This window comes from Lutjanus erythropterus, chromosome 10, assembly GCF_056507025.1.
Source record: "Lutjanus erythropterus isolate fLutEry1 chromosome 10, fLutEry1.hap2, whole genome shotgun sequence".
Taxonomy (NCBI): Eukaryota; Metazoa; Chordata; class Actinopteri; order Lutjaniformes; family Lutjanidae; genus Lutjanus; species Lutjanus erythropterus.
Window position 1 is genome coordinate 5754818 of NC_139326.1, and position 14272 is coordinate 5769089.

At 39.8% G+C, this 14272-nt stretch overlaps 1 protein-coding gene across 4 annotated transcripts in view; it reads right to left on the bottom strand.

Annotated features, from left to right (window-relative positions):
• Nucleotides 1–997: 997 nt before the first annotated feature.
• Nucleotides 998–14272, bottom strand: part of LOC146319913 (transforming acidic coiled-coil-containing protein 1-like) — a 32359-nt gene continuing 19084 nt past the window's right edge. For 3 of the 4 annotated variants that reach the window (XM_084728018.1, XM_084728017.1, XM_084728015.1), the window contains exons 3-13: nt 10618–11035; nt 8364–8418; nt 7855–7936; nt 5564–5616; nt 4209–4343; nt 4048–4124; nt 3675–3718; nt 3369–3529; nt 2716–2822; nt 2476–2596; nt 998–2007 (exon numbers count right to left, since the gene is read on the bottom strand). In XM_084728018.1, coding sequence (XP_084584144.1) covers nt 1939–2007; nt 2476–2596; nt 2716–2822; nt 3369–3529; nt 3675–3718; nt 4048–4124; nt 4209–4343; nt 5564–5616; nt 7855–7936; nt 8364–8418; nt 10618–11035 — 1322 coding nt within the window. In that variant the 3' untranslated portion in view covers nt 998–1938. The remainder of the gene's footprint in view (nt 2008–2475; nt 2597–2715; nt 2823–3368; nt 3530–3674; nt 3719–4047; nt 4125–4208; nt 4344–5563; nt 5617–7854; nt 7937–8363; nt 8419–10617; nt 11036–14272) is intronic. The other variant, XM_084728016.1, reaches the window with a different exon arrangement.

Genomic DNA, 14272 nt, shown 5'->3' on the forward strand with positions numbered 1-14272 from the left:
TTCAAAATAATAAGAAACTTTCTCAAAATAATTACTTGGTATTTCAAAATAATAGTATCCCAAAAAGATGTAAACACTGTACATCATTCCTGTACCAGCATTGAGACTAAAGCTGAACACATGACTCACACACTGACAAACTTAATAACACACTGACACAAACACAGGTAATCATGAGCAACTGTAAAAACACAAGTACAAAACTACAACAAAATAACAAAAAAACTTCTAGTAGAACAAATTATATTTATTTTTATTCAGGCAAATGTAAACTCAAGTACATTTAGTCCTCAATATGTCAACAATGAAATTGTCATTTCTACAAACAATAATTAAAGCAAGGGTCTAAAACTGCAAAACAACATGACATTAGAGTGGCACAAATATAAACTGTGGCACATCAGTGGGTTTGTGTCAGAAGTGGATTTACATGGTGGTAAAGAGGCTCAGACATGAAAACTAATTCAAAAGCGACTGACTTCATAGAACTGAGTACGGAAAACTGTAAAATAGCAAAAATCCATGTTTTTAGTCTTGTTTCAGTTCCTTTGACCAAACACTGTCAATGTTTAACTTTATTATATTGAGGCAATGGTCATTTGTGTCAAGCCTTGGATGAATGTTTATGTTGCAGAGATGTTTGGCTTATTTTATTAAATTATTTTATGTAGAAAAAGACACGTATTGAAAAATACTCAGTTACTGTCACAAACTCTCAAGGTATTACTAAAACACTGTGTTGGACGCTACTAGTTTAAGTGGTGCGTTACTGTAAGAAAACAACCTGCATTCTGCTGCAGAAATACGAAGCTCTGAAACTAAACATGCAAAGAAACAGATTTTTCTGCAGGAGAACTGCTGCTGCGCTGTAAATACTCACACCTTCATCACACATAAGCAACACACAAAATCCCTCACAAACTCTTAGCGTGATAACTGGTAACTCAATCTGTGACACAGTGATGGGTTTAAAAAAAGATTATAGACATATTGAAGCTCTTGTTTATCTTATGATTGTTTTAATTATCTTCATTCAAAATATAGACTTATTATATTTTAACTTTTTTCCAGTTGTCTGGGATTCTTCATGTACCTCTTTACACTTCAGGATAAAGTTTTCTCTTTACTTACAGTTTATGATTGTCAGGTTATTCTACTTCTGTGAGACTGGTTCTGCGTCTTAGTGTAAACCAGATAAAAGAAATGCTGTGAATCACTTGCGGCTTTAGTTTCACTGTGGTCCGACTCATTTCAGCGTCACCCCTGAACAACCCACAGCCTCCGAGGAGGATTTCTGTTCTTCCTCAAACACTCCTAAATCTGTTCCTCCAGTTCTTGTGCAGCCTGACCTCATTCTGCCCCACACAATACCCCTGAGCTGTGCTCTTTCAGAGTAAAATCCTCGTTTACTTAATAGAAAAATACGTCTTGTTTTGTGGATCGTTGCTTTAATATAAAACAATCCTCGTCAAAGCCCGTTTGATATATGCTAAATGCCTTAATGTAACCCTACAACAATCCCAGCCCGCATGATGTCATCCTGTCGGAGGAGCTGCTGGGAACTTAGCCGTTAAGCTGCTGGGAATTTAAGTTGAGTCACGAGCAGATTGTTGTTGTTGTTCACTGGCTTGATGGACAAGAAGCCAAGATGACCTCATATAGGGCAAAAAAAAAAAAAAAAGCAAACAAAACAATGTGACCACGCACATATATCAGAGTCCCCACTCACACGATGATTAGCATCTATAGATTCTTCTTGGTCACAAGTAGTGCAATCGTAGTACACAGGAAGTTACTGTAGACATCTGTACATGAGCAGTCTCTGATGCAGGGCTGGCAGAGGGTATAGAGCTGCTTCTCGGCTGGGGGCATGCACAGGGCGGCACCGTTAGGCAGGACCGGAGGGACGGTAAGTGGCTGACTCACAGGGAGACGCTCTCAGTCTATTTTTCCCATTTTGGCGATCAGTTCATCACAGATCTTGGTGAGTTCCTCGATCTCCTGATTCTATAACAACACAACAGAGGACGAATAAGTGCATTTAATAAAAAAGGTTCCCACACGTTTCATATTTCAAAATTCCATACTTTTCTGGGGTCGAATTTCCAGACTTCTCAGCTGATTTTTCAGACTATATCTGACAGTACACCAAGGTTACAAGGTGGATTAAATACATTTTAGTGCCCTTTTACAAAGCATAGGCCTTGCATTTATGTGTATATTGTTGAAAATTAGACCTGAAGTCACTCTGACTTGCGCTAATGGTCATCAGACGCAGCTCAGACATGATAAAAGTGAAAATATTTCTGTTGCATGTGCGGCAAAACACTTTTCCACACTTTTCCATTCTGCATAGGAGCCCTGTATAAATCTCCATACACTAAATTACAGCACAAAAATAAGTACGATCATGTATCATTGTGAGCTTAAGTTTCATCTGCTATAAACCTGGAGGAAGATGAGGATGCCTGTTACCTTCTGCTGCAGAGCCTGTTCCAGAGACTCATTCTTCATCTGCTCCTTCCTCAAACTGGCGGTCAGCGCCATGCTCTCGGCGCTCGACTTCGTACGCACCTGAGCGATCTCCTCATTGGCTCTGTGAAACAAGAAAAAAAAAATTAACAGACGTTTTTGCAACTCAAAACCTGTAAAAGTATTTCATCTGTTATAACCAGCTTGACAGTATAATGTGATTTCCTTTCAGTCTGTGCATACTTGTTTAGTTTCTCCTCGGCGTGGAGTTTAAGTGTCTGGTATCTCTGTTCCTCCTGCTTGACTCTGGCCAGATACTCCTGAGCACACTTCTTCAGCACCTCCTCATTCTGTCCGAGGAAACAAACAATAAGCACAGTGTTATCGAGTGTAAATGTGCCCTTGAGTCTCAAACTGTGGTAAATCTTGGAACCTTTTCTTGCTCACTGATATGTTTTCCTGCACATTGGAGGCATTTCTCCTTCTAATCTTTCTGAATTCCTGAAGTTGCACACATTCACTCCTGGAAGCTGCCAAATTTAAAAACCACAGCTTCCTGTTCGCCCACGAGCAGCTGCTAGAAACCAGCTGTGGGTCAACTGGGGGTCAAGATTTGGGGGTAAACTCCTTAATCGAGGGGTTTTCAGCCAGCGGTTGTTGAGTCAGTGAACTGTGTGTTACTCAGTGAGTTGAGGGCCAGATTTATCCAGTGACCTTCTATATAAACCCCTCTCAGCTCCAGGCGACCACTGCCCCTAATCACAGGATACCTTCCAACCTTATTCTGACCTTAATCCTCTTACAGGCCTTCATTTTGTGCTTCTATCAGCTGATCACCTCTGCACTTAAAACAAACACTTTCCTTTCCCCCGTGAATTTGTCCTTTGACCCCTTACTTTCTTAAAGCCCTCCAGGGTGCTCTTCATATTTTCATAACGTCGAAACACGTCAGACAGAGAGCGCTCCACGGAGTTCAGGTCTGCCAGGGCGGCTTCCTTCTCCATCGTCACAGCGTGCAAAGCCCTCTGGGAACTCAGGTTGTTGCGCTGCTCGTCCTCTGAGAGAAGCGAAGAAGAAGACATTATTATATACATTATACTATGAAAATTAATTAAGAACATATCAGCTGATTAATCAGCTATTGGCTTTTTCCTGCTCCAAAAATCCATCCATCAGTCGACCTCTAATAAATTTCTACTCACCGATCATCTGAGCGATTGTCTTCTCATATTCTGCAACAATCTTCCTGTATTAAGACAAAACATATGATAAGTCTTATTTAACCTTTTGACAGACTGGTGGGTCTTAAAGATAACATTAAAACCTCTGCACTTAAACTTCCAGTACAGTTTAAAGCTTTTAGCGGACTTTCTTTAACGCTGTGCAGTTGCCCCTAAGGATTATGTCCCCATTACTCACTTAGACACAAAAAACAACAAACAAAGCCTCTGTTATTTAAAAAGGTAAATTGTGGTAAATTAGTGACTTTTTTTGGATACAAAAATGTGTTGCAGGGAACATCTTGCACTGAGCAAAACGCCTCCTGTACCACTTCACTCTGCCATGTTTTCTAACCTCATCTCAGCGACTTCTTGTCTGCTGCCGTCGAACTTTTTCTTCCAGTCGTTGGCTTCCACCTCTTTAGTGATGATCTGAAAAGAGACGTCCACTGTGAGCAGAGCTTTGTCAAACACACTGATGACATCATGTTGGCCGAGCGTGATAAAAGCACGTACCTCCTCTCTAATGAGGGTGAGGACGGCCTCTTTTTCTGCCTCACTGATGCAGATTGAATCCAGGACCTGACTTCCTGTTTTCTCCATTTGACTTCCCTCAGACTTGCTCTTCAGCTTACACGGGTCCTCGTACTGCTGAGGGTAGAAGGACATCAGTCTTTTATTGGACATCCAGTAGAATAATGGGAAAGCCCATTTAAATTTTTCAAGAATTTATAAAAGGTCTCCTTTTTTACAAGTAGCACTCGTCACTACTGCCATTAAACCTTCTTACCACCCCGTTTTTCTCACCTTTGGTTTACTATTTAACATTGTGTATATTTAACATATTTTCTATACTGGTATGTTTTAAGTAATTTCAATGCAAACTATACTACTGTTCATTTAAATGGATTATTTTCTGTGCAGCAAATTACTTTTTTCTGTATATCCCATTATACTGTTAGTGCTTTGGAAAGGCCAGTGAGAGAAGAAGACAAAAAGGAACATTTTCTTCTGCTATAAACAGCAATTTATGACTTTTTGGTTTATTGCTATGACAACTAATTTAACACCAGGTTCAAGGCCACTAATTCTACTTTTAGACTTTTGTCCTAAAACCAAAGAAAACAAGACCGAGACAAACCACGCTGATGAAATAAAACCATTTTCAGCATGTTAAAAGCTCTCTGAAATGTTACTTTCTCTCTTTGTCTCTGTTTCTGGAAGCTCTCTCCTTCTGTTCCTCTTAACTTTTTTCTCTCATTCTCGTTTTTTAAGCCCAGACATCTCTTGCCCTTCAATCGGTGTTCTTACACATCTCAGCCTTTCTTCTTTCTCCTCCCCCTGTCTTCTCTTTCCCCTCTCATTGTGTCCTTCCCTGGATTACGGCCGTCATATTCTAATCTCCTACGTGATAAATCTAAATCCATCTGTCACCTGAGTACATGAACATGGGAACATGGTGGCAGACACTAAGTACCTCCTGCTGTCCTGCAGCACAGTGCCATCATCTTGTCAGACACCCAATCTTACTGAGGCTTCAGATACAATAGAAGTGGCTCTAAACACAAAACTGAGCAGTATATTACATATTTAAATCACAAAACACTTTTTTTATCATGTGCATGTGATGTATACATCAGGCCAACTAATGTGACCACCACAATGGGACAGTGTGAACTTGTTTTTCTCTGCCACTTACAGCAACACTTCAGTTTGACTAATAAAAGAGTGTTTCAGCCCCACCTAGTGGTCACTGGTGGCAGCTGCTGTGAGAGATGACGAGCATGAGCGTGTACCACTATGGTGTTAAGTAAATGGACTGAATATGTAGGAAAAAAGGACACGAATGATCATTTGTGACATTTACTCACCACAGAGCAGCAGTCAGAGTCCTCAGGTTTTGATGTCACATGGCAGTCTGGAACTGGAAGAAAGTCAAAGATATGTTCAAAAGAATGTGGGTTCACAGACACTGTGGCCTGTAATGTAACATGGTTCTTCTTTCCATAAGAAATATTACTTTATTTCAACCACATGTGCTCATAGCTCAGAGCAAAAAATAAATTTATCTGCCCACTGGATGAAACTGGATAACTTCTTTCTAAATGGTCTTTTAGAACTATTCTCATGATTTATGCCACATGATCTTTTTAATGTGTAGGTTTTACTTCAGTCTAAAAATAAACTTACACCGCCGGCAGTTTGTTTTCCCTTAAGTTATGACTCACAGCCTAAAATGACAAGTTCAAGGGACAGTTCACCTCAAAAATCAAAAATTTCTCCCTTTACCTGCTAGTGCTATTTATCCATCTAGATTGTTTTGGGGTAAATTGCAGAGTTTCGGGGACATCAGCTGCAGAGATGTCTGCCTTCTTGTCAATATAATAGAAGTAAACGGCACACGGCTTGTGGTGCTCAACACAACAAAAACCGCATTTGAAAAACTCTTTCTTTGCAGAAATCATGACCCAGTTACTCAAGATAATCCACAGACCTTGTTGAGAACAGTTTCATGTAGGACGCCACACTGCACAGAAGGAATTGTGCATCTACTCATGGACGAAAGGCTTGTCCTCCTGACAGCACAGGATGTAAACATTAACGGCGTCCTCCTCAGCTGAGCTGTATCCCTTCCTCCGTGAGTAGATGCACAGTTCCTTCTGCATGGTAAAACAGTAGGAGGGTGTAGTCAGGGTGGAAGTGGGCTGGTAGACTAAAAGATTCAGTGGCCAGAAGAGGGGACCACAGCTCTGCACTGCCTGCAGAAACCCACATACAACAACCCATCACGACTGAAACACATCTGATAGGTCAACATAAACAACAGGGACTTTTCTTATGAATTGCTTCTAAATTGTTCGAGTGTTTGTGCCCAGTAGAGACCTGGAGGTCTTTAATCTGTGCTGGAGGGAATCCCACTGCCTTTCCAAAGCCGTTACTGCCGGCAGATGTCAACTTCAGCTGCCTGTCTGATATCGAGGCCGTGAGTTTTTGGCAGGCAGTCGCTTCTCACAAAAATCGCCCAAGTAAAATGACAAACAAAATAAGTTGATGTTTCATGGTGCTCAGTTTAATTCAAACAACGCAGACAGTATGTGACTTCCATGATTTGGTCTCTGGTGTCTTTCCTTCCTAGATCCACACAGCGCCTGGAGGGGGGCGTTTATTGTTCCCACACTTATGATTTTTTCACCACCAAATGAACACTTAAGTGTTTTGCTTTGATGGAAAAAATGCTTACCTTCCGTTTCATTCCAAGAGAAATTCTGGGACATTTTACTCATCATCACGTCTTTCATTTATGTGTCCAGTGTTCAGCTGTTGTTGATGAATTCAGATGTACTTTTCTTCTTATTTAAAAAAACAAAAAAAAAAAGTTGTGATTTTGAACATTTTGTGAGCGTACACAAATTATTCTGTGGCACATTCACCACATAATAAATCTTTTGATATTCATGACGTTCTTCCTGCACCATACTGCTATTAAAAAAGTGAACACTTCTGTTTGGGGATGCATGAAGCTCGGGGTGGTAGATGAAGGTTGGGGTAACCCATGGGTGTAGTTTGGTAGAAGGAAACTAGTTCCCACATGAAAATCAAGGTCTGTGGATTATCTCGAGAAACCGGGTCTTATTTCAGACATTGTGTTTTTCTTAGGTGCTGCTAAAAGTACAAAACCGTTGTGCCTTTAAAAACAGTGAAGCCACAAGCCACTGATGCAACGATGCACCGTTACACAACAGTAACAGTGAGAGCGGTCAGTGACCACAGCTCTGTCACACGCAGCCTGAGGCCACCTGTGTGATCACATAATCTGAATGTTTTATAAAAACAAAACCGGTCTCCTCAAACAGGAACAAACATACTGCCCTGCTGCTCTGAACAACTGTACTACCATGGTGCTCATGACCAACGCAGTCACAAGTTTCACTGCAGCGTGAAAAGATGTGTAAAGTTAATGATTAATGTTGTGCTTGCAGGCAAAGATAATCTCGTTGTGAGGTATTGATCGAGAGGAGCTGTCTAAACTTTAACATCCAGTTATCTGATCTCTGTACAGTCGAGTCCCTCACTGAGCTGTTCACTGCTGTATCAGTGTGAACTGTAACATGTGCACATAACACAACTTTATAATCAGTCTTCATTGATCCTTTTAACTCACTGCTTTCATCCTTGTCTGGTTTGACACCGACACTGCTCGCCAACTTCTCCTCGTCTGTGGCGTGGTCTCCATGATGGTCGTCCTTAAACAGCAGACAACAAAATCAAGAGAGTTAATACTACCACTTTTAAAGGGTTAATACTACCACTTTTAAAGGGCTAATACCACCACTTTTAAAGAGATAATACTACTACTTTGAAAGAGATAATACTACCACTTTTAAAGAGATAATACTACTACTTTTAAAGAGATAATTCTACTACTTTTAAAGAGATAATACTACCACTTTTAAAGAGATAATTCTACTACTTTTAAAGAGATAATACTACCACTTTTAGAGGGATAACACCACCATTTTTAAAGAGATAATACTACCACTTTCCAAGAGTTAATACTACCATTTTTCAAATGCTACCAAACTACTTTTCCAAGATCTAATACTACCGGTTTTCAAGAGCTAAAACTACCACAGGAGTCAGAATGGCAGTGGACACATTATTAGCTCTTACCTGTCCGCTGAAGTCCTTCTGCATCGGCTGGTTCTGCTTCACTTTGCAGGAGTTCCTGAGAACGAAGGTCAATAAGAACATCAGTGTCATCAACACTAAGAAGATCAGTACCACTGTATGTGTGTACATGTGGGTTGATGTAATGATGAGAAGAAAAGCAGGAGAGACAGAAAGCCTTACAGCCAGACCTCATTGCTCTGCTCTGTGCGTGCGCTCTGCTAAAAGGTTGAATTACGCAGAAGAAAAAGCAGATTAATCAAAGAGATTGTTGCCAATTTGAAATGAGAGCAATACCAGTTGCAAAGAGCATTAGAGGGAATTACAGGGTTTCCACTAACACTCTCTCTTCTCCACTCTCCACATCTACTCCATACACTTGGTTTTTTGTTTTCACAAAGCGAAGGAACAAAAATTTAGGTCAGGTGGGTGACACAGCAGGCCGTGGAGCGCGCCTGGGCTCGGACAATAAAGACTGACGTTACAAACACACACACGGTTTTACAGTACTTACAACAGAACACAGAGGAAATGGACTTGCTCAGCAGTCCTGATGCCACACAGAGAGCGAGAAGGGAAACAGAATGACAGGTTTGGAAGGAACAGGAAGGAAAGACACAGGAGAGGAGATGGGACGGGACAGGGGTTAAACACAAGGTGAAGAGAGAAAGTGCAGGGTTATTATAGTTTAGTAAATGAAAAAAAGACTGAAAGTAGACAGGTGAGAGTTGTTGGTTTAACTAGAGAGTAAAAACTTGTTAAAAAAACATTAAAACTGTACAAAACTCCTAAACAAGTGTGATGCTGATATGTAAAAACAGGTAAGATATTCATATAGAAATGATGAAAATATTTTTAATAAGTGTCGACTCCAGGACAAACTAACAGCTCAGGATAAACATCTAAAATATAAAAAGAACGCCATTATGAAGTCATAAGACTGCTATAAAAAAAAAAAAGGAATAAATCTATGACAGAATAAGAGAATGTGGAAATATAAACAGAAATAAAATATAAAAGATTTATTGTACTGTTTGCATTTTCATTTACTCTCACATTTATTTGTTCTGTATATGTTTATTCATATATCTTTAAAAGTATATTTCTTTATTGTTTCATATAAATCTTTTCTGTATATCTTTGGATTTTTTTAAACAATGTTATTTATTTATTGTTATGCCTTATTTTCATTCTCCCTGTTGCTTTTGCTGTTCCTTGAAGGACTCCACCAGACTCCACCTTTATTTATTCTTATTCTTTATTCTAAAAAAAAAACTTATTTATCATCTTATTTATTCATCATTGTGTTTCTACATTTATTTTCTTTTTTTTTTTTTTTTTTTTTACATATCTATTGTTTTTTATTCCACTCCTTTCCTTATTGACTCCAGAAGCCAACATGCAGAAATTACTGCGTATAACACAGGATAACTAGATTGACTAAATATTGTCAATAAAATAAACTGTAAGGCTGCTATATGTGCAATATGTAAAGTAATGGAAAAATGAACTGTATACACAATACTCTGGCTTATATGTAACCCATTACATATTTATTTAAATGCTTTTAAAAAGTTTAAAAGACAAAAAAATCAACTTGAAATGAATCTGATTGCACAAAACAACCAGCAACAGCAGTTACTGTCAGCACTTTGTTGCTGTAGATATCACAAAACGCTGGAGGATTATATAATAACAGACAGAATAAAGATTATGTGAATCATGATTCTGCTTTAGCAGGAAGCTAACTGAAAAATGCCACAAGAGGGCAGTGTTTGACACGTTAACATCTCTTTACCATTCAAACATTTTCTGTCAGCAAACACAAAACAGTTATTAAAAAAATACTTCATCCAGCTTTGAACACTGAAAAACTGCCTGAAATTAGAATTTATGTGATAATGCAAACAAATTAAAAACACTTCTTACTGAAAACTGGAGTAAAACAAAAGTGAAGTGAAATTCTAAAATGAAAAAAAAAAACTAAATGTGGTTAAATGAAACACTAAAAACTATAATAACGCTGGTTAGGAATGAATGGATGTGCAGGAGAGAAACAACACACACAACAGGTCTCCACAGTCGGTTAAAATGAGAACACTTCAGGTTCATTGTGCACAATGGAGAGCATTCACTAACGTTCCCTACAGCCATAAAAGAGAGAGCAGCGTTTGTTCAGCTTGAAAATCTGTGAGTCATATTAGTTCAGCCGCACACTGAGGAGGACTGGCCTTTTTTTATCTGACGTTTTACTCACGTGATGATGGCGCTGTTGCTCTCACAGGTCAGTTTTGAGTTTGACAACACCGTGTCAGAGTTCATGTTGCCATTAAGCAAGTCAGGATCCATGCAAACGTCATGGCTGGGGATCAAGTTTGAGTCGGGGCTGGAGTCAGACGTCACCGGAGCCTCGTCGTCCACCTCCGAGGGATCGGGTTTGTTGAGCGGGGAGAGGACGGACAGCGACGGGGGCCGGAGGGCCTGAGGCTGCTGGACAGGGCCGGGATTGGGTTTGCTGCTGATGGTCAGGTTCAGGTTCTGGTCCAAACCAAAGCTGCTGTCATCAGGCGAGGAGCCTGTGAGGTTGTTCAGGGAATCAACCTCTTCGGATGAAACTGGGCCCACACCCTGGTTGAAGTTCTTGTCCAGGAAGTGGTTTGTAACATCGGGAAGAACTGTGAAAAGGGAAGAAAAGTAGATAAGTTAACGAAGAGCAGAATCTCACAAAGTGCTTCACGCTAAAAAAAAACAGAGGTAACAGACATGTAATACAGATAAGAAGGGAAAAAAGTAAAAACAACAAACCCTGATCAGAAGAGACCTACTTATGACAGAGGGCTGCACAGTAAAGAAATCAACATTTGTATCACATAAGACCTTTTCAAGGACCCGGTCATCAGATTAACAGGAGAATTTTGAGTCAGGGACCTTCTGCTACAGCAGACAAGTTACAATAGTGGAGCAGGGAGGAAAAAAAATATGTCAACTTGAGACACACTGGACCTGAGTTTAACAAACCAAAAGAGAAAAGACAAAAGAGACTAAAGAGAAATGAAACCTTTCATGAACTTATCCTTCATTAAAGCTACTTCAACTACTTATGAAACAGTCTCAGTTCATTACAGATGAACACTACCACTTTTGTCCACAGGGGCCTCCAAAATCAACAAAACATGAAAGGTGCCTGAAGTAGCTTTAATGTGGTGTAGGAAAAACTGGTTAAATGAGTTCCCAACTGAGAAAATTCAAATGTAACATTTCACGTAACATGGGAGGGAATTTACTGGTGCAGCAACAGGGGGACAAAATCACTTTGAAATATAAAACATCAAACTGTTTCAGCAGTCTTGATTAACAACGTGAATCTTCACAAGTCTCAGCCAAACCATCATCCAGACGCTACAACAAGTATCACCTTTTAATTTGATATGGCAAACTTGTAGGTAAATAGTTGCTTACTGACTCATCTATAAGTTTCAGAGTATGTCTGCAGCTTCATGACTATGAGCAATTCCTTTCATACTGTCATACTGTTTTTACATTGTTATTTGTTAACAAAAATCTAGTTTATAGCTGCTTTAAGATGACAGGAGGCTTAAATAAGATGCATAAATCGATGCTGTTTGCATAGAATTAATATGAAATACATTTAAAAACATTTAAACTTACTATTTGGCCAAAGGCAAGTATATACTTGCCAATAAGAAAGGTAGAAGTTTGAGTTGGGGCCAAGTCGTTGTTCTTCAGGTCAGAGGTAAGTCTCCAGTCTTTGCAAGTGAGTCTCGAGTCTTAAACTTTGAGTTTTGAGTCCTAAGAAAGTGATTATGTAACAGTGAACTGCCAGCCTCAATGATTTAAGTTACTTAGCATTTAAGCTAACGTTAGCTAAGCATTACCACGCATTAAAGGGTAAAAGTTATAAAATGAGGTAAAATAATTTGGATATAAACCACGTAAAATCTTTAAGTTTTTTTTTTAGTTATACCGCTTTATCAGGTTATGCAGGTGAAATCATAGTGGCATTGAACTAATGATGTAGCCATGGATTATTTATCAAGATGTTTGGATATTCTTGCCAAATACTGACTGAACAAAGACGGAAATTGTTACGTCTCCATCTGCAATTTCCGATCTGCAGGTATTGCATTCTGAAATTTGCTTTTTGACTATCTGACTAACTATCTTAGCGCTTTATTGTTCTTTCCTGCGACTTCATTGGAAGCTGTTGGATTGGTTCAAACAAAGTGAACTCTGGAAATTAAGTGTCGACTTCCTGAGAACGTATAGCGAAAACGTTACTTGATTCAGGAAATGAAGGGGAATGAATTGATCTGTGGCACATTTTTAAATAACATATTTTTTAATCTTTTGGCTCGGTGTAAGGTATGAAGTGTTTTCAAGTCAAAAGGCTCGAGTCCACATGAAGTTAAGAGTCATTGGTGTTTAAGTTCAAGTCGTGTCTGACTCATTTCCAAGTCATGTGACTCGAGTCCACACCTCTGATAGAAAGAGAACCACTCCAGGCCTGAGCCAGAGAAAAAACAGACCTTCATTCTTCCTCCAACATCTCTGTCCAAAAACAGTAAAACGTGACATCCACGTACTAATGATTTTATCTGTCATTTGGGGATTTAAACTCGAAGCGATGTCTTCTCCATCTCCTGTTAGAGCACTTAAAATGGCTGCTGGCTTCCTCTCGGAGCCCTTCACATCCTGTGTCCTCGCACATCCCGTTAACAGCGAGCTAACGACCACAGCAGCAGGCTGGTCTCTGTTGAGTCACACCGCTGCTACTCAAACACAGGACTCTCTGTTACTGAAAAAATACACCCACGCACACTGTAAAAAAAAAAAAAAACTCACACAGCTACACAGAATAATAAAAGTGAAGTAACCTCTCCTGTACTTCTCCTCGACATGAATGAAGTCATTGTGGTTTCACCTTGGGTGGGTAACAGCTTGTCACATCGTTTGTCATGACCGCCGGCCAGCGTTTGACTTATTACATCACGCATTCAATTAATGAAAGTTTATGTAAGCTTCTGCTCAAAATCTGGGTACTTTCAGACACACACCCTTCGGAGACAGGGAACAGATGTAGAGGAACCACACCCAGTCATGCAGAGTACACAGCACCACGTGGCCTAGCAACAAAAACAACATCAGGCTTTATTATAGTTTCACAACTCTGCAAAAAAAAAGGGGAAAAAGAGAAAGAGAGGGAAGTGAGACTGAGAACCAGCGAGAGAAACAGATAGTATGCAGGTAGACAAATAGTTGTCTAAGGTTTCCTGCTTCAACGGTACGTACAGTTAGATTGTAGCCTGTGGTTGTTCCCCGCTGAGCCATTAAAGTCTAATTACACTGAACCAGAATATCAATTTCTCCACACACACCATCTTTTATTTATGAAACTAACACACATTTCGCACAGAACATGTGACCCTTTTAGCATAAAAAGGAGACTGCTATTGTCTGCAAACAGATTCAATAATAAACACATTAATCTCTCTGTGATTATCTGGCACAGCGTTTCCATATGTCACAATCAAGACGTGTTTAATTTCAACTAGCTGAGCCATCCAAAACACGCAGACCAATCTCATCCTAATTCAGTCCGCTACACGTCGAAGTCAGTTATTCTGATGAAAGCAGATGCAGAAACAGAGTTTGCATACATCAGTGGTATAAAAGCGCTAGTTTCAGCAGAGAAGATGCCCTCCAGATTATCTGTTATGGTAATAGTGTGGTACTTGTGTGTCTGTGTGGGTGAAAGCAGGGCAGTGGGAGGGGAGGGGAGCACTGAGGAGGGGGCTGTGGATTAGAAAGCGGCGGGCCTCTTTGGCAGCGTCAAACAGGCTTTCATCCACTATCCATTTATCAGCCCACTTACAAGTTTGAGCCGAACAGGA